Source organism: Ceratotherium simum, chromosome 26 (genome assembly GCF_057802395.1).
Source record: "Ceratotherium simum simum isolate JZ-2026a chromosome 26, ASM5780239v1, whole genome shotgun sequence".
In the NCBI taxonomy this organism is placed as follows: domain Eukaryota; kingdom Metazoa; phylum Chordata; class Mammalia; order Perissodactyla; family Rhinocerotidae; genus Ceratotherium; species Ceratotherium simum.
The window spans coordinates 4171589-4192085 of NC_141925.1; the positions used below are offsets into that span (position 1 = coordinate 4171589).

Sequence of the window (20497 nt, forward strand, 5' to 3'; positions counted from 1 at the left end):
CAGGGAAGCCTTCTGGAACCCTCCCTGTTCCTTAGGTGTTCGTCTGGAGTTGTGATCTTTTCCTCCTAAAGAACATGTCTCCATTTGTAAAGACACGCTTATTAGTGTTGTCATTTGGTTAATACCCATCTCCCCTACTAGACTGTACACTCCCTGAGGTACTACATGGACCTGGCACGAGGCAGGCATTCAGTAAACTTGAATAAATAAATAGCGGTTCTCTTGTTCAGTTATCAATTATTTTATGTTGTACCTTTGAAAAGTTACACCTATTGCCATCTTGGATAATTGTCCCTTGTTAAGAAGAAACAGGGCCGGCCCCGTGGCTTGGTGGTTAAGTGAGCGCGCTCCACTGCTGGCGACCCGAGTTCGGATCCCGGGCTCCCACCGGCGCACTGCTTCTCCGGCCATGCTGAGGCCGCGTCCCACATACAGCAACTAGAAGGATGTGCAGCTATGACACACAACTATCTACTGGGGCTTTGGGGGGAAAAAATAAATAAATAAAATCTTTAAAAAAAAAAAAAAAAAAAGAAGAAACAGGAGGGGCCGGCCCCGTGGCTTAGCGTTTAAGTGTGCACTCCGCTACTGGCAGCCTGGGTTCTGATCCCAGGTGCGCACTGACACACTGCTTGTCTGGCCATGCTGAGGCAGCGTCCCACATACAGCAACTAGCAGGATGTGCAACTACAACATACAACTATCTACTGGGGCTTTGCGGAGAAAAAGGGAGAAAAAGGAGGAAGATTGGCAATAGATGTTAGCTCAGGGCCGGTTGTCCTCAGCAAAAAGAGGAGGATTGGCATGGATGTTAGCTCAGGGCTGATCTTCCTCACAAAAAAAAAAAGAAGAAGAAGAAGAAGAAGAAACAGGAATGAGCAAGGAAGTTGGTGGGTTCTAAATGGATCTAGGGTAAAAAATACCTTGGGAGGTCCCAAAATAATTATTCTCTTTTAAACTTTTGTTCTTACTTATAGGAGTCGAGGATGGCCAGACTGTGAGGATGCCTGTAGGAAAAAGAGAAATTTTCATCACATTCAGGGTAGGTGCTCTGCTTGCACAGCTTCTGTCAGACCCTTGTTCTCTTGGAGACGGTACAGCTGAGTCTTCTCAGGAGATCGGAGCTTCACTGGGCACATCTGGCCGTCCTTGTTTCTAAGGGGAGCAGTGGCCACTTCAGTGCGATTATTAAACATGTGTTATGTCAAGCATTTGTGCTAGGTGTGGAGAGAACAAAGCTTCCTCAGGATGTTTACAAGTTGGCAACATAGGACCCATAAAAATACAGAAAACATTTTGTGTTTTTATTTATGTATCAAATTGTTGGTAGGGACAGTCAGGCCAAAGGTGCAGTTTTACCTACTATATACAAGGGCAGACTTGGTTTTCTGAAATAAGGGAAACATTAAAGGGATAAATGCCTTCTATTGGCAATTCCGCTAGATATATACACCCCACAGGTGTAGCAGGCGGAGGCACGAGGTGTATGTGACAGCCTCGTTCATAGTGGTAAGACACTGATGACAACTTGCTGTCTTTTGAAAAGAGAATGGCTGAGTGACCCACGCTGTGGTCATGGAGTACACAGAGCAGTCAGAAGGAAGAAACTAGAACCAAATGTGTTAGTATGAGACATTGCGAGACTTCTCAGTTACAGACAAGGGAAAGGAGGCAGATTGTAAGAGGATACAGGATGATGAGATCATCTATATAAAGTTTTAAACCATGCGAGATGGTGTTATATATTATTTAGGGACATGTAAATATGCAGTAAAAGTAAAAAGATGCTCTTAGGAATGATAAATACTGAACTCAGTGTAGTAGTTACTCTGGAGGGGTGAGGAGGAGGCAAGGAAACTTCAGCTGCATTCGTAATGTTTTATTAATTACCTAAGCTGGGTTGTGGATACACCGTGTGTTATTTACTTAGCAGTTTATGTATGTTTGAAATATTTCATAATTTAAAACAAAGACAAAAGGTAATGTTAAGGGTGACTCTTCTAGACTGAGAAATCAAAGACAAAGGCAGCAAGCTGGAAGCCAATCTATGAGAAAAGTTTGGTAGAAAATTCAGATTCTGTTCCCATCTAATAATAGAGAAGGAAAAAGAGAGAGAGAAGAAATCACTGGAAGGCAAAAAATGTCTTTGAGACACAAAAAATGGTGCTTATAAAATCAGAATAATTCTCATGCTGCCAGTCTGTCATGAAGGTTGTTTGTGCCAAATCACCGTTCGGATTTTTGCCTTTATAGATGTATTAGTCTGTGTTTTTCTATATTTTCTGGTAAAATAGGCTTTTTTTAATGTTCAAAAAGTCAGTTTTACTTTTTTTTATTTCCTTTCACAATCGAACAGCTTGGTCTGAGACTGACACTCTTGTATTGCAGTATAGAGATGAATCTGACGTGTAACCCGGGAGCCTGGGTTGGTGTTCCACCTTGGTGAAAGTACATTCTCCTCCTCAGTGCTATACTCTGAGCGTAGAAGCAGCAACCTGAGCTCGGGCTGCTGGACGCGGGGCTGATGTCCAGTCTCAAGGACTTCTCTGTGTGTAATCCCCATCTCTCGTGCTTGGCCCTAGGTGCAGAAAAGCCCTGTGTTCCGGAGGGACGGCGCAGACATCCACTCCGACCTCTTTATTTCTATAGCTCAGGCTCTTCTTGGAGGGACAGCCAGAGCCCAGGGCCTGTATGAGACCATCAATGTGACGGTAGGAGGGCGTGAGAATGGCTTTGCCACACTTGTACTTCATTGCTCTTTTTTTTCTGAAATGGGAAAGGGCTGAGAAGTGGCTAGAACCTGTGAACAACCAGCATTTTGGGGATTCAGAGGAGACGAGATTTGAGGGAGGGCAGGAGGAATGTTAGGCATTTCCTTGGGTGTGAAGCACAAACTGTAGGCCTTAAATGGGTAATAACCATTGAAGACGATTCCTGGGTCGCATCCCCTTTTCTACTGGTTAGAAGGTCCTGGGAACTGTGCTACACCATGAAGCAGACATGCATTTCCCTGCTGTGAGCTCTCTGCACCTGTTGCCACTCCAGTGCCTGATTAGGGGAGCAGACACCTTTGGTGCCCATGTCACATCCCCTCAGGCCACCCCTGATTTCAGTAGCAGCACAGAGAACAGCTTCCTGTGAGCTCAGTGTACCTCTCACCCCCACCTCCCACCTCTGGCTCTTCCTGCCTCTGGGTCTTCCCGCCTCTGGGTCACGCTGTCTCATTCGCCTGGGCCTTCTCCAGCCTCTCAGGAGCCCTTTGCGGGCAGACGTGAGTGCATTGGATTAACCTCTGCCAATAGAGGCAGGAGCCGTGGGTAGGTGTCTGGTGGACACTTCTGGGAGCTGTTCTCTGCTTCTCGAGGGCCCGTGGAATGCAGACCCTGTGGAGGGCCAGAATGCAGCCTCAGCAACGTGCCCGTGTGTTGGCTTTGTCTCCTCCCAGGTCTCGCTCTCCATGCCTCCTCCCTCCTGCTTTCTGTGCTCACTTCCCCAAACTACCTGCCCCCAAGTCCTCGTCACAGGCTCTGCTCAGGGTGGATCCCAGCTTAGCCAGTTTTCTTTTTTTTTTTTTTTGTTTTGTTTTGTGAGGAAGATCAGCCCTGAGCTAACATCCATGCCAATCCTCCTCTTTTTGCTGAGGAAGGCTGGCCCTGGGCTAACATCCATGCCCATCTTCCTCCACGCCCATCTTCCTCCACGCCCATCTTTCTCCACTTTATGTGGGATACTGCCACAGCATGGCCTGACAAGTGGTACGTCGGTGCGCGCCCGGGATCCAAACCTGGGCCGCCAGCAGGGCCGCCAGCAGTGGAGCTTGAGCACTTAACCGCTACGCCACGGGGCTGGCCCCGTAGCTTAGCCAGTTTTCATGTGGTTGTGGGTGGGTTTGGTCTAGAAACCCGAATGGGAGTTCTTTTCAAGGAGTAAAGTTGTCTTCTTGTAGTGAAATGTTTTCATTTGGGCAACTGGAGACCAAGGAAAACCACAGATTTCCTTTCTTTGTAGATCCCCCCTGGGATTCAGACAGACCAGAAGATTCGGATGAGTGGGAAAGGCATCCCCCGGATTAACAGTTATGGCTACGGAGATCACTACATTCACATCAAGATAAGAGTTCCAAAGTAAGTGCCCACATAGGCCATGGCAAGGCCAGATCTCTGCACACTTTCATCCACCAAGCAGGAGCCAGATGAGATTGTTTTATCTGCCAGGCCCGGGGCTGGCCTGGTGGCGCAAGCGGTTAAGTGCGCGCACTCCGCTGTGGCGGCCCGGGGTTCGCTGGTTCAGATCCTGGGTGCGCACTGACGCACCACTTGTCAAGCCATGCTGTGGCGGCGTCCCATGTAAAGTGGAGGAAGATGGGCACGGATGTTAGCTCGGGCCAGTCTTCCTCAGCAAAAAGAGGAAGATTGGCAGATGTTAGCTCAGGGCTGATCTTCCTCACAAAAAATAAATAAATAAATAATAAATACCTGCCAGGCCCTGTGTAGAGCATTGCAGTGTGGTGGTTCAGTGCTACCGAACCACCTGGCCCGTTGTCGCTCTGCCACTGTAAGCACTGAGGCCTAGGCAGGTTACTTCTTCCTTTAAGTCAAGTGTATCCTGCCCGAGTTCTCCATCTGTAAAGTGGACATAATAAAAAGGTCAATCTCCTTGAGTTGGAGGATTAAATGAATAATACATAGGGAATACTTAGCTGTTTGTTGCTGCTGTTATTGATTATTATTATTTTTGGTCTCAGGGTGCTCACAGTCTGGTGGGAAAGACAGATCTATAACCAGATCATGGCACGGGATGTCTGTGTCCTCTGAGACAAAGGTCCAAACAGAGAGCTGTGGGCATCCAGAATAGGGCATGCCTGATTCCCCTTGGGAGAACTGGGTTTCCGGCACTCCTTTCAGATAATTTCCTACACACACTTTTAAAAGCTTTTTTTGCAGTGACGTATTTAACATAGCCACAGTGGCAGTTGTTTAAAACAACTTAGGGTATTGTAAGAGATTTTCTTCACAGAAGCTCTGAGGGCGTGGCTCTTAGGCTCAGGGTGTGCACCCCTGCCTGGGTCAGGGGTCCCCCATTTCCCACCCATTGCATGGGGATTGGCTGAGTCCGCGTCCTTTAAAGAGCTGCCCAGTGGAAACACTTGGCCACTGACTGTGCTCGGTCCACAGGAGACTGACAAGCCGGCAGCAGAGCCTGATCCTGAGTTATGCCGAGGATGAGACTGATGTGGAGGGGACGGTGAATGGCGTCACCCAGACAAGCACTGGTAAGGAGGCACAATGGCTTGTGGGCATCCTCTCTGACCCTCAGAGGATGGACAGTTTAGAAGCATGTTGGGGTTTCCACTTGGGGATCTCCGTGGAGCCTCCAAAGAACACAGTAGAAAGAGAGGAGCTGTGGGCTAGGAACAGCTAAGTGCCAGCCGAGCTCCAGAGTAAAGCTTCTCTTCCTTCCTCTGTGTGTGCGCCCTGGTTGCTGAGGTTAGAGACTTCTAGAATGCTTTCTTCCAGACGGCAGCCGTGTGTCTCAGAGAGCTGCTCTCCTGAGTTCTATCCTTGGTTCTGCTACTTGCCTTGTGACCTTGGGCACATCCCTACATGAGAGCTCCTTGTAACAGCTTACGGGGAAGTTGGATTGGAAAGCTTTATGCGTTCCTGACCCAAAACGCTTCACCAAGATTTGAGAGTGTCTTGTGAATACCAGCTACTGCAGCAATTAAAAACGATCACGTGACTCCAAATCTGCCTGTTCTCAGCAGGTCTAACTTTGAATTCCTCTGGCAATGAACAAATGCCATATTTACCCTGAGCTCAGATGTCATGCTCTGTCTGTAGAGTGTAGTTAAATATTAGTGATTAGATACCAAAATGCCCTTAGGCAGAAGCTTTGGTGACAGACACTGCAGCCATAGTCCCTCTTCCCGTGGAAGGTGGGGGTGCTCTGCCGAGGAGACGCTGGTTCTCTGTTGCTTAGGGCTCCTGCTCGGGTCAGGACAAGCTGTGCTGAGGGTGTCATTGGCTTCAGCTGCCCACCATGTTTCCTCCTTGTTGCATCATTTAGTTCTTGTCGGGGTCCTGGATGCTCCTCTCGTTCTCAGAACTCAAACGATATTAGATTAGTATATGGTCCTTCAGAGTAGGTGGTTGGAGCTGGAGGTGGATTTCCCAGTGAAGTGGAGGGCTTGGTCTTAGAGCCCCCGGGGTGGGGTGGGGTGGGGGTCCCGGCAGCAGCAGTCTTTGCTGAGCTTCTGTTGAGTACAGGCGACCAAGTCCTCCATCGTGTCTGTAGCCTGACCAAGCATGGAATAGGCACTTATTTTAATTATTTGGTACATAGACTTTTCTCTTATTTTCTTGTTATAGCCCTTGAACTAAAAAGAAGTGGGAGTGATTATTCCACGTAACTGTGCACCTCTGGCTTCTCCTTCCTGAATCCCAAATATTCCCACATCACAGAGCATGTGGGATTTGTTCTGCAGACAGCTCTCAGCTGTCCGTTGTCTGTGTCCCCCCAACCTCAGGGAACTTGAGGTCTGCCTGGATGAGGACTTGGGCCTCGCTCACTATATTGGAGTGTTGGTGTATTTTAAAGCCCTTTCTGATAGCTTAAATTGAGAGTTGATCGTACCGTCAGCTTATGAGTATCCTTAGAACCCTCATTATCTTCGTGGTTCCTTGTACTTACCCTCTTCCTGCTTTCAGCCAGGATTTATTGGGAGCTTCCTGTGTGCCAGACACTTTGCCAGTTTTTCCTTTTAAATTTTTATTGATGTAATTTTGCTGAGTATAGCTTAACTTTTTTTTTTTTTTTAAAGATTTTATTTATTTATTTTTTTTCCCCCCAAAGCCCCAGTAGATAGTTGTATGTCATAGCTGCACATCCTTCTAGTTGCTGTATGTGGGACGTGGCCTCAGCATGGCCAGAGAAGCCGTGTGTCGGTGCACGCCCAGGATCCGAACCCGGGCCGCCAGCAGCGGAGCACGCGCACTTAACCGTTAAGCCACAGGGCCGGCCCAGCTTAACTTTAATATATGCACTTCTGAAAACTTGTTTATAAAGTGAAATGGCTATGCCAAATTATGTATTTTTTCCACTCAACTTCTGTTGTCATTTCAGAGTTGTATTCCAATGGGAAATTTGGCTTCCAGACATAGTTTTTTGAATGGCATTTAAGAATCTTAGAATTGGCTTCAAAGAATGCACTGTCAGTCTGTGGCCTGCGTGTGGTTAAGCCTCTCGTTATACTGTGAAGAAAGTTACTTCAGCAGTCCTTATATGAAAATATGACAGTACATACAATTCTCTTTTCCTGACAACTTCACTAACAGTGGGTCTATTTATTTAAGTAGAGCCTGAATCTCTTTTATTTCAAACATTTAACAAAACTTATTAACTGAAGTTATCCTAGAAGCAGTTGTGTTCAGTTATCAGTGGTTCTTAGGATCAAATGTGCTCAGCTCACTTTAATAGCCTCTAAGTACACATGAGTAGAGTCATTTGAGACTGATGGGAGTCATTGCAGGTACACACTGCTTCCTGGGTCTTTGAAGACTTGCTTTAATTATGGGAAAGGGTACCTGGAAGGCATTTGGAATAGATACAGTTCTGCAAGAAAGTGACCTAAAGTTTTTGGTGCGTTTAGTATGCCTTGTTTATTTTTGTTCCCTTATACAGTTGCTGAAAACCTTAATGGCTGGCCTGGCTCCTTTCCCAGTCTGTGAACCAGAAAGACCGTGGCGTGCTTAGGGGCTCTTAGTGCTCTTGGGGCTAAGCAAAAAGACACAGGGCATTGGGGCACTCTGAGGTTACTGCGTGACATTTTTTTTTTTTTAAGATTTTATTTATTTATTTTTTCCCCCCAAAGCCCCAGTAGATAGTTGTATGTCATAGTTGCACATCCTTCTAGTTGCTGTATGTGGGACGCGGCAGAGAAGCGGTGTGTCGGTGCGCACCCGGGACCCGAACCCGGGCTGCCAGCAGCGGAGCGCGCGCGCTTAACCGCTAAGCCACGGGGCCGGCCCACTGCGTGACTTTTTGAGTTAGAGACACAGTGTGGCTCATTGTGTTTCTGGATCATCTTTAATTCTTGTGATAACACACGTGTGTACATTTAGCTATAAGTGTAGAGACTTGTTCCCGAGCTCGTTATTTGGAGATTCCACCTGCTGTTTCTCTTCTCTGACGTGGCTGACAGTGTTGATCACAGATCCCTTTTGTGCAGGGCAGAGGCAGAGGAAGATGAGGGAAAAGACATTTTAGTGGAACGAGAGGCGCTCTGCTGGCTCAGCTTGTGCACATAGACAGCTCAGGGAGTCGGGCTGTGAGTGTGGACATGTACCTCCACCGTGGGGTGGGTCCAGTCCTCAGAAGTCAGATCCTGGAGTCCTGTTGGCCTCTGTTCCTTCAAACAAATGTTCATTTAGCATTTGCTGTTGCTAAGAAGTCAGGCACAGAGACAGGGTCGCTGCCCTCTTCCAGCGTACAGCGTAACAGGAAGCCAGGGCAAGCACTGACCCCCCAAATAAGTGCTAGACCTTTCTTATCACACTAGGCATTTGTAACCGTGGAGAAAACGTTTTGGCCCAAAAAGCTGATATAATTCACAGAATGAGCGTTTCCTGGTTATTCTTTACCTGGCATCACCTTATCAGCAGCCGTCAAAACAGTTCTGACCTGGGATCCTGCCTGTAGTGAACTAGGATGTTTTCTCTTTGAATCCCCAGCACCTTGCGCTGCACTTGGCCCTAGGCTGGTTCACGGTAAATGTTGGCAGAGTTTATTTGAATTCATTTTCCTAACCATCAGCTGGGAAATGCTCTGAGGGAGAGAGAGAAATGTAACCCCTTCTCAGGAAAGCTGTGTGTGATCTGATAAAGGAGTCCTGCGGCCTCAGGTTCGAGATCTTGGTCTCTGGTTGGCTGAGCAACCTCTCCAGCTGTGGTCACCTTCTGAAAGCACAGACTAGAGATGCTCGTGTTGTGCCTGTTCAGCTGGAGTGGACTTCCACCGCGGGGCATTCCCTATTTATTCTGAAGTGCAAAAATCATGTGCCAGCTGTATTATTATTTTTTTTTTAATATTTATTTATTTATTTATTTATTTTTCCCCGAAAGCCCCAGTAGATAGCTGTATGTCATAGCTGCACATCCTTCTAGTTGCTGTATGTGGGACGCGGCCTCAGCATGGCCGGAGAAGCAGTGCGTCGGTGCGCATCCGGGATCCGAACCTGGGTCACCAGCAGCGGAGCGCGTGCACTTAACTGCTAAGCTATGGGGCCGGCCCTGCCAGCTGTATTTAAAGGAGTTTTGGAAGTAAAGTGCTCATGTTTGTGTCCTGGAAGGAGACCAGAAGGCTCCTGAGGGCCCAGGACATCCTGTAAGGACAGATCCTAGAAAAAGGATCTGTGTATAGACTTCATCATGAATGTGCAGAGGCTAACAGTTTATTCCTGACATTTGGTTCAGAATTTTTTTTTTGCTGAGGAAGATTCGCCCTGAGCTAACATCTGTTGCCAACCTTCCTTTTTTTGCTTGAGGAAGATTAGCCCTGAGCTAACTAACATCTGTGCCAGTCTCTCTCTATTTTGTATGTGGGTTGCCACCACAGCATAGCTGACGAGTGGTGTAGGTCTGTGCCTGGGGGGGAGCCTGTGAACCCGGACCCTTGAAGCGGAGCAAGCCGAACTTAACCACTAATGCCACGGGGCCGGCCCCCAGAATTTTAAGTTCAGTGCTGATATTATTTGATGTCCCTGCCAGTAAACCTTATTCCTGAAGGAGTCCATCCTCCTTTTAGCCAAATTTAAAACAGAGAGAGGTAAGGGCTGGCCCCGTGGCTTAGCGGTTGAGTGCACAAGCTCTGCTACTGGCGGCCCGGGTTCGGATCCCGGGCGTGCACCGACACACTGCTTCTCCGGCCGTGCTGAGGCCGCGTCCCACGTACAGCAACTAGAAGGATGTGCAACTATGACATACAACTATCTACTGGGGCTTTGGGGGAAAAAAATAAATAGATAAAAATTAAAAAAAATAAAACAGAGAGAGGTAAGACTGTGTTCCTGGTGGTGGGGGGTGAGAAGAATTTCTGGGTGTGTGTCGGTGTTTTATTGTTTTATTTATTTATTTGTTGTGAATTGTTAACCAGCTAACCACGTGCTTGTTCTGGCTCTCCCAGACTTTGGCCGCTGTGGCTCAAATACTGGCCATGGGGCATAACCACTTCCTGCCCTCACGTGACAAGGACAGCAGAGTTGGGGGAGGAGGGCGAGGCAGTCGCTGAATGTTTTCATGCCCCATTGTGACTAGTAGTTAAGAGCTTAGGTTCTGGGCCAGCCCCGTGGCTTAGCGGTTAAGTGCGTGCGCTCCACTGCTGGCGGCCCGGGTTCATATCCCAGGCACGCACCGACACACCGCTTCTCCAGCCATGCTGAGGCCGTGTCCCACATACAGCAACTAGAAGGATGTGCAGCTATGACATACAACTATCTACTGGGGCTTTGGGGGGAAAAATAAATACAATAAAAATTAAAAAAAAAAAAAAAAAGCTTAGGTTCTGATGTCAGATGATTCAAGTCTTAGCTCTGCCATTATTAGCTGTACAGCCTTAGGCAAATTGCTTCACCTTTCTGAGCCTCAGTTTCCTCATCTGTAAACTGGGATAATAGTAGCACCCAATTCATAGGGTTCTTATATGATTAAATGAGATCATCTAGGTAAAGCATTTGGCTCCATACCTGGCACATGATAAAAGCTCCATCAGTGGTAACTCACGGTGTCTCACACACACACACGAAGATTTGCTGTCCCCTTAACAAGGACATAGGAGGGCCAGCCCTGTGGCTTGGCAGTTAGGCACGCGCGCTCCGCTGCTGGCGGCCCGGGTTCGGATCCCGGGCGCGCACCGACGCGCCGCTTCTCCGGCCATGCTGGGGCCGCGTCCCACATACAGCAACTGGAAGGATGTGCAGCTATGACATACAACTATCTACTGGGGCTTTGGGGGAAAATAAATAAATAAATAAAATCTTTTAAAAAAAACAAAAAAAAAAAACAAGGACATAGGAAATTCAATACTCTTGCTCTCCCTTGTCCGAGGAGGCCCAGGAGGGATGGGAAATTTCTGGTTTGTGGATTCCTTTGTGTTAGGAGCAGTCCTTTTTTGTTACTTAAGCCTTGATGTAAGAAAAGGCCATGTGGGCTGGCCCCGTGGCTTAGTGGTTAAGTGTTCGCGCTCCGCTGCTGGCAGCCTGGGTTCGGATCCCGAGTGTGCACCCACGCACTGCTTCTCCAGCCATGCTGAGGCCGCGACCCACATACAGCAACTAGAAGAATGTGCAACTATGACATACAACTATCTACTGGGGCTTTGGGGGAAAATAAATAAATAAAAATTAAAAAAAAAAAAAAAAAGAAAAGGCCATGTGAAGGACTAAGGGAGGGCACATCTGGCCTCATAACCTGTGGCAGTGGGTGCCTCTCACAGGGGCCTGCCATGATGCCTGTGCAGTGCCTAGGTCCTCATCTGGGAAGGCCCGGGAATCTGGGGTTACCAAGCCAGCCACCTTGGCTTTGGTGATTGCTTACACCTCTATTAGCACGTCCTTGTTTGGGGCCACTTCTATCTCTCTGAGGACATTCTTGAGCTCTCAGAGTGTGCCAGGTCCAGAGGACTCCCCAGGGGGCTGTACCCAGGACCACCCCACCCAATCCCAGCTGGGGCCTGTTACCCAGAGTTTTGGGCCTCTCACTGATGAAGACGTCTTAGACTAAGGTCTTGGGGAGGGTGACCGTTTTTCACTCTGCTCTGCACTGTACTTGGCATACGTCTCCTAGCATGTTACAAATGTGCCCTACGGGGGCCGGCCCCGTGGCATAGCGGTTAAGTTCACGCACTCTGCTTTGGTGGCCCCAGGGTTCGCGGGTTTGGATCCCGGGCATGGACCTACGCACCGGTTATCAAGCTTCCTCTACTTTATATGTTGTGGTGGCGTCCCATATGAAGTAGAGGAAGATGGGCATGGATGTTAGCCCAGGGCCAATCTTCCTCAGCAAAAAAGAGGAGGATTGGCAACAGATGTTAGCTCAGGGCTAGTCTTCCTCAAAAAAAAAAAAAAAAATGGTGCCCTACAATTTAAAATGTTGAGTACATGGGCCGGCCCCATGGCTTAGCGGTTAAGTGCGTGCGCTCTGCTACTGGCGGCCCGGGTTCAGATCCTGGGTGCGCACCAACGCACCGCTTCTCCAGCCATGCTGAGGCTGTGTCCCACATACAGCAACTAGAAGGATGTGCAACTATGACATACAACTATCTACTGGGGCTTTGGGGTGGGGAGGGGAGGGAGAGGATTGGCAATAGATGTTAGCTCAGAGCCGGTTGTCCTCAACAAAAAGAGGAGGATTAGCACGGATGTTAGCTCAAGGCTGATCTTCCTCACAAAAAATAAAAAATAAATAAATAAATAAAATGTTGAGTACAGGTCCATAGTCTAACTCATAACAAAAGTTTGCCCCCCTTGCCTAGTGGTTGGCAGATCTTTAACATGATGCATTTGTGGGCCGGCCCCGTGGCTTAGCGGTTAAGTGTGCACGCTCCACTACTGGCGGCCCGGGTTCGGCTCCCGGGCGCGCACCGATGCACCACTTCTCCGGCCATGCTGAGGCCGCGTCCCACATACAGCAACTAGAAGGATGTGCAACTATGACATACAACTATCTACTGGGGCTTTGGGGGAAAGGAAAAAGGAGGAGGATTGGCAATAGATGTTAGCTCAGAGACGGTCTTCCTCAGCAAAAAGAGGAGGATTAGCATGGATGTTAGCTCAGGGCTGATCTTCCTCAACACAAAAAAATAAATAAATAAAATTAAAAAACTATCTAAAAAAAATAAAATAAAATGATGCATTTGTGCAGTGGAGTTGCTCTCAGTAGTCTCAACCTGGGCCCTAAAGAAATAGCAGAGCAGCTTCCTTTTATCCAGAGCATTTAAAGTTAGATGCCCCTCGATGGGGAGAGTTTGCCCAGTGACATAAGGGTCCTCCGCTGCCCTCACTATAGATAAGAAGAAGCGCACGTGTCATGGGATTCCGAGAGGCAGTGGGTCCCCGCTGGGTGTCCTGGAGATGGTATGTGCACACGTACGGAGTGTGGAAGCTAGTTGGTTGGTCTTGGCGCGTGTTCTACACCTTCCTACAGCCAATGGCATGGTGGTTAAGAGCCTAGACTTTGGGCTCTAACTGCTTGGGTTTGAACTTAGTTCTCCCTCCCATTTACTGGTTCTTTGACCTTAGGCAAACCACCTAACCTCTCTGTGCGTCCGTTTTTTGTTTTCTTCATCTGTGAAATTTACCTGTAAGATCATCCTACGAATCGAATGAGCTAGTGTTGAAGCTCTATGGCCTGGCCTGGAAGGCATCTGGCACTTACTATATTTCTGTTACAATTGTTAAGATAGAGATAGCTGGTCATTGTCCCTCTCTATTTCTTGTTTTCCTCTTGCGGTCTAGTGACTTGAGGAGCAGTGGGGATACACTAAAGCGCTGACTGGCCTGTTTGCTTTAGTCATCTGATAGGCGAGGCAGCCCTGGCCAACATGGGAGCAGCCCCCTCTCCTTTCAGGGTGGTACTTGGTGGCTCCCTGAGTGGCGACCCCTGGGTGGCCAGGCATGGGTAGACGGGGCCTGGGATGGGACTTGTGGAGGTGTGCACCCTTGACCCCAGTTCTTTCTGCTGTTTGTGCCCAGGTGGCAGCACCATGGATAGCTCCGCAGGAGGCAAGGCTAGGCCCGAGGCTGGGGAGGACAAGGAGGGATTCCTTTCCAAACTTAAGAAAATGTTTACCTCCTGATATCCCAGCCGAGGTAGGAAAACCCTGGAGGTTTCTTCCCCCTTTGTTTCCCTCTGTGAACTAATCCCAATTTTCCCTACTTTAACTGATATCGTGCTGCCTGACCCCCGAGAGTTGGCAGAGGTGCCAGTCTCAGGTGTGTATCTGGCTCTCCTCAGAGCCAAGCTTCTCGGCCTGTGGAGACAGCTGCATTAGGGAAATGCAGCAGAGTCAACCGGTACAGGGCTGAACCAGGCTGCAGCGGCAGGCCTTCTGCAGTGTCCATATCCTGGAGAGGGTGCGCTGGGGGGCTGCCTCACAGCCCTCCTTCCACTAGCTCCCAGAGGGTTCTGCGTCCAGCAGTGGCGAGAACCAGGTTGCCCACAGTCGCAGAGGGCGAGTCATAGCAGAGCCAGGCCTAGAACTCAGATCTCCCCAACCTCCCGCCTATTTCATAGTGCCTGTCCTGCCTGGGAGGCGCAGGGCTGTGTAAACCTTGGGGGGGTTGCCAGGAGTCATGCTTACTCACTGTGGTGTCTTGGGACCCACTTTTTACTTGTGCTGGTGTCTGGTGGCTGGGGCTCCTGGCGCAGCTCCTTGTCAGTGATGACAAAAACTCACACAGGGGTGTGTGCCTCCTGCGATGGCAGTGAAATGTCACTGTTTGTGTCTTGGCTCAGGAAAACGGTCAACTGGAAACTAGGCCTGGAGCAGCTGGCCCTCCTCGCGGCCCAGGCATCCTGGAGACAGGAGGATTCCAGCACAGCAGCACCAAGCCCCTGCTTGCAGAGGTCCTCTGGACTACTTTGGCAACAGCAAAATCATGTGACAACACACCTCTCCACATAACAGTCCCGGTGGACAGCCCCTCGGCAGTAAGGCGTGGCATGCCTAAGGGCTGGTAGAAGTTTCCTGTCCACGGGTGGGTAACTCGGCCTCTTCTGGCTCAGGCAGGGTAAGACAGCTGGACACTTCTTGCAGAGCCAAAACTCTAATTTGGAATCGAATGTGGTGGAGATCTTAGTTAAAAAATTAAAGGCCATGCTTACAGCTTAAAAATGAAGCCTTAAGCTGCATCGAGTCATGAAGTGATTAATTTTCCTCTCATCAAACCTTTGGGAGGTTCTGGAATGAATTTTTCCTGACAGGTTGTCTTTTCCAGGAACGTGGGGCCTATATGTCCCACCAGCGTCATCTACCCCTCAGCAGGGGCATCACTTGCTCTTCTTCGAATCTGTTTTAATTCCCAAAGGTACCAAGGAGCTGGAACGTGGGGGCTTTGGGGCCTGGGGAGACACCTATGAAGAGCCTCCTGGAGATGCTGCTCCTGACCACATGGGCCGTGATCTTTGTCAGGACGGACAGTCCCTCCTGTGGCCTCTCGTCCCTGACTGTGGAGTTCTCTTGTTCTAAACCAGGTGCGAGTAGGGCTCCTGCCCTTCTGGGGACCTCAGCCGTCTGTGGCCATGGCCTGGGGCAGACTAATGCGCTCATTAACCCGGAGCCCTGCCCTCGCTGCCAGTCAGGGTCTTGGTTCTCCCCACTCACACTGTTGACATCTGTTTTCAGAAGTGTGTTTAAATTATTCAGTGCTAAGAATCATTGTCTTTTCCCATATAAATATTTGTTCAGCAAAGGAAAGCACAGTCTAAGCAGTTGAAGGCTCTCCACTGTCCAGCCAGAGCAGAACATACTGTTTTCCCAGCCTCAGCCTGTAGGATGTACAGGTTCCGTGTGTTTCCAGATCCTCCCACTGTGGTAAGACAGGTTAATGGAGAACACTTCGGAATAGTTTCCTTTTTGTTTTCCTTCATAATTTACTAAAATAAAGCATCTAGTAGTGTCTGATTTAAGAATGTAAAATGATTCTGTATCAATGTAAATAAGATTATCTACTGCAAAAAGATATTTAAAACCTAAAGTGTGGTCATTTCTTCTTTGAAAGAATTCAAACAGCTTTCTCCAGGTGGCTTAGCAGGGGATTACTGGTGCTCATCTACAAATAGGGCCGCCCCATGTTGCTGCTGGCTTTCCTGGGGCCAGCTGCAGAGGTGGCTAGCCTTGTCCACGGAGTCATGCCCACCCAAGAGCACACGCACACTGACGGATGGGTGACGCTTTGACAAGTGCAGACCCTCTCCAGCCAAGTTCCCAGACCAGGGAGCTCACCATGAAACGATGTGCTGATTTGAACGAATGTTGTAGAATTTGGTGTGTTGCTTTTTCTTTGGGAGCCTGCAACATGAGTGATGTGCTGTGCAGCCTTGTTACTATCTCCCTCACTATGTTTTTTATTTTCCTCCATTATTTTCAGAGGAATATTAAGGTTTTTTTTCATGTTAAAATTGTTGTTCATTGTAGTTGAACTAGTCTGGCTCTCAGCAGAGACTGTCTCACAAAAGCCCCGAAGCCGTCACAGCTGGAGTGGCCTGAGCACATAGCTCAGCCCCACCTCAGGGTCCTGAGTGGAGCAGGTTGAGGTTTGAGAGCACTTAAATGGTTGGGTGAAGAAGTTGGGAAAGACCTAATGGGCAAGAAAGGGGCTCAGCAGTGACTTCCTGCCAATTTCCATACTTTTCCTTCATTCAGGAGTGTCTATATAATAAATGATGTTTCCTGAGGGCCTGCTGTGCATTCTCATTGTGGGCCTGGCTCGACTCTGGATCTTGGGTTCAGCAGTGGCGAGCGAGATGGCTACTCTCCTGGCAGCTTAGGTTTCCTTCCTGGAGAAGTCAACCCAAGTCCCATTCCTGTCCTGTCTTTTGGAAGCAGAAGTCTGGGGAAGACTTGGAAAGAGAAAGTGGATTTTCTTGCTGGCTAGGCACCATTATTGCTATACTGAGGCATCCTTCCCTGGGTGGACGGAGGGTGGCAGTACAACAGCTGTAGAATCAAGTCCCACTCAAGGCTGGGGTTTGGCTTATTCCCACAGGTGGCTCCTGAGGCATTTGTCACCAGACTTCTTTGCAGCCTCTGAGTTGGGAGCGTGAGATGAGGTATTTAAAGATACAATAGGGGGTCGGGCCCCTTGGCGTAGCGGTTAAGTGCGCACGCTCCACTGCTGGCGGCCTGGGTTCGGATCCCGGGTGCACACTGACACACCGCTTGTCAGGCCATGCTGTGGCGGCGTCCCACATAAAGTGGAGCAAGATTGGCATGGATGTTAGCTCAGGGCTGATCTTCCTCACAAAAATAAAAAATAAAAAATATAAAGATACAATAGGGGCCAGCCCTGTGGCTTAGCGGTTAAGTGCGCGGGCTCCACTACTGGCAGCCCAGGTTCAGATCCCGAGTGCGCACCGAGGCACCGCTTGTCCAGCCATGCTGTGGCGGCGTCCCATATACAGCGACTAGCAGGATGTGCAACTACAACATACAGCTATCTACTGGGACTTTGGGGAGAAAAAGGGGAAAAAGAGGAGGGTTGGCAATAGATGTTAGCTCAGGGCCAGTCTTCCTCAGCAAAAAGAGGAGGATTGGCAAGGATGTTAGCTCAGGGCTGATCTTCCTCACAAAAAAAAAAAAAGATACAATAAAGTGTCTCTCAGTCCCTGAACCTTTGGGGATTGAGAGGAGGGGAAGATAGATGGGTGTTCAGCATTTGCTGAAATATCAGGGAGGGTGGGCTAGGGAAGGTGCAGTCATGGGTGGATGAAGCCTACTTGGCACCGGACCTCGGCTGCCTTCCCGCCTGCAGGCCTCTGCTCTGATTTGTTTCCTGAACGTTCCTTCTCCTCAGGTATTTGGGTTCTGGTGGACTGGTCTTTGCTTCCTTCCCTGTCATGAAAATCCCCCTCAACGTACAAGAATCCTCTCCAGTCCCTCAAGCCTCCTGGCTGCCCCTCGTCCCGGGACTGCCCTTACCCTTTTCTCTGTTCTGCAACCATCACTGAACGGAGCCATCACTGAATACTGAACTATATGAGCAGTCATGGCTTTCACAGAAGGCATGTTTTAGCACTCTTGTATGTTAATAAACACTGTGAAACCTGCACTTGATATCTTTTAACCAGAAGTTCTGCTTGTCTGGTTTGATCCTCGTGAAAGGGGATCACAAATGGGCCAGTAAGAAACTTTACATTAAAAAGCAAAGTGGGTCCAAAGTCAGGTGCCACGGGCACTGACCTGCAGCCTCAGGGCCCAGGAGACAGCAGGGAGTGGTAGAGACTGGCTGCCCTGTCTAAAGGGGACAGCCACTCTTCAGCTCCAGCCAAGAGGGCTATGCAGGAATTGAGAGCCAGTGCTGCCAGATCATCTGGTGCTTTCCAAGAGAAGCTGGGCATTCAGATTTTTATGTGGCGATTTCAGTTACCTCATTTTTGGGGTAACAGCTTTATTGAGATATAATTCACATACCATACAATTCACCCATTTAAAGTGTACAATTCAATGGTTTTTAGCTTAAGGTTGTATAACCATCACCACAATCAATTTTGGAAAATTTTTATCATCCCACAAAAACCGCATGTCTGTTAGCAGTTACTCCCCATTTTCCCCAACTCGCTCAGTCTCTGGCTATGATGAATCTACTTCTTGTCTATAGATTTGCCTATTCTGCACATTTCTTATAAATGGAATCACAATATGTGACCTTTTGTGGTTCTTTCTGGCTTCTTTCATTTAGCATAATGTTTTAAGGTTCATCCATGTTGTACATGCTGCTATGAATGTTGTCTCATTTTAACATGCTGGCAGCTACTTATATGGGGTACTTAGAGTAGTCCAGCTCATCGAGACAGAAAGTAGAATAGTAGTTGCCATGGGCTGGAGGAGGGGGAACAAGGAGTTAGTGTCTCATGAGTACAGAGTTTCAGCTTGGGAAGATGTAAAAGTTCTGGAGGTGGATGGTGGTGACGGCTGCACACCAATGTGAATGTACCTAATGCCACTGAGCTGTACACTTAAAAATGGCTAAAACAGGGCAGGCCCTGTGGCGCAAGCGGTTAAGTGCACGCACTCCACGTCGCTGGCCCGGGGTTCCTGGGTTCGGATCCCGGGCGCGCACCGATGCACCGTTTGCAAGCCATGCAGTGGTGGTGTCCCATATAAAGTAGAGGAAGGTGGGCACAGATGTTAGCTCAGGGCCAATCTTCCTCGGCAAAAAGGATCAGCGTCAGATGTCAGCTCACAGCTGATCTTCCTCACACACACACACACACACACACAAAAAGCTAAAATGGTAAATTTTATGTTATGTATAATTTACCACAGTTTAAAAAAAATAAATTTTGGCAGCTCACATATTTCAGGGACCAAATTTCAGAAGACCAGGCACACATGATGCCCCACCTGATTGGGAGTTGTGCTGGGAACACCTCAGCCAGTGGGATGATGTGCTGGGAGTTGTCCCAGCAGTCGTGGTACTGGACCGGATTCCCCAGCATTCCAAGCTGTGTCACCCACATGTGCTTTCTTCCTGTAGTGACATACTGGAACAGGAGCACCTGGGCCAGGCAAGATACCTTGATTTCAGCAGGGTGGGTGAAGGGCCTTTCTTTCCAGTCACATTTGGTTGTCACCAAGAGGAAAGGAAAGGGAAGTAGGTGGACAGGAATGTTTATTACAAGTCAATTGGTTTAAAATACTAGTATTATTAAAATACTAGTATTATTCTTGTTTAATAGACTTTATTTTTTAAAGCAAAATTTACAGCAAAATTGAGAGGAAACTACAGGGATTTCCCATATACCCCCTGCCCCCACACATGCATAACCAGTGAACCTACACAGACACGTCATTATCACCCAAAGTCCATAGATTAATGAGGGTTCGCTCTTGGTGCTGTACATGTTATGGGTTTGCACAAATGTCTACTGACATGTATCCACCATTATAGTATCATACAGAATAGTTTCACTTCCCAGGATTGGGTTTTTGTGTGCAGTGTGGATAGTTCATAGCACATGGGGCATCCTGAATTGATGTGCACAGTTCTATCTGCTTTGTTGGATTTGGGACATGGGCTGCTTTGACCACATCCAGGCTGGGGGTCGGTAGGTGCCACCCTTTAAGAGGGACAGAAATCAGCTGGGGACTGGAGGCTAGCAGAGCTTTGACCACGTGTATCAGACGGAAAGGAGAAGGTGACCTGGGGGTGTCAGGCACTGCTTTGTACAAATGACCTCATGGTGTCCTCACAACAGCCTGGCCAGGCAGCACCAGATGGGCAAGCAGACCAGAGAGGCTTAGGGATGTGCCCAGGTCCTGCCGCTTGTGGGTGAGTAGCAGCTGGAGCCCAGTGTCAGCTCGCTGAAGTTCGCTCTGGGCTCATCCCAGGCTCCGTACTGACCTCAGGCCACTCCAGGATCACCGCAGTGAGTCACAGCCCCAGGTAGGTGAGTTTCCAGCTCCGGCGCATGGGGGACTTGGGCTTCACGTAGGGCTACACGCAGATGACCTGTTGTGTTCCCTGGCTGACCCGAGTGGGCTCAGAAGCCCACGCTGTCGTGGTCTTTCTCCTCCTACCCTGCCTAGGATGCTCACTGCCCTCCCCTCAGACCTCAGAGGCTGTCCCTGTCCCTGCTAAAGTGGGCCCCTCTTCTTTTTTTTTTTTTTAACTTTTTAAATTTATTTATTTTTCCCCCAAAGCCCCAGTAGATAGTTGTATGTCATAGCTGCATATCCTTCTAGTTGCTGTATGTGGGACGCGGCCTCAGCATGGCCGGAGAAG

At 48.7% G+C, this 20497-nt stretch overlaps 1 protein-coding gene across 2 annotated transcripts in view; it reads left to right on the top strand.

The window, feature by feature from the left end:
- Window positions 1-15748, top strand: part of DNAJA3 (DnaJ heat shock protein family (Hsp40) member A3) — a 37137-nt gene extending 21389 nt beyond the window's left edge. The window contains exons 7-12 of one of the 2 annotated variants that reach the window (XM_004438114.3): window positions 978-1042; window positions 2583-2711; window positions 4009-4124; window positions 5175-5272; window positions 13745-13861; window positions 14508-15748. In XM_004438114.3, coding sequence (XP_004438171.1) covers window positions 978-1042; window positions 2583-2711; window positions 4009-4124; window positions 5175-5272; window positions 13745-13848 — 512 coding nt within the window. In that variant the 3' untranslated portion in view covers window positions 13849-13861; window positions 14508-15748. The remainder of the gene's footprint in view (window positions 1-977; window positions 1043-2582; window positions 2712-4008; window positions 4125-5174; window positions 5273-13744; window positions 13862-14507) is intronic. The other variant, XM_004438115.3, reaches the window with a different exon arrangement.
- Window positions 15749-20497: the final 4749 nt, after the last annotated feature.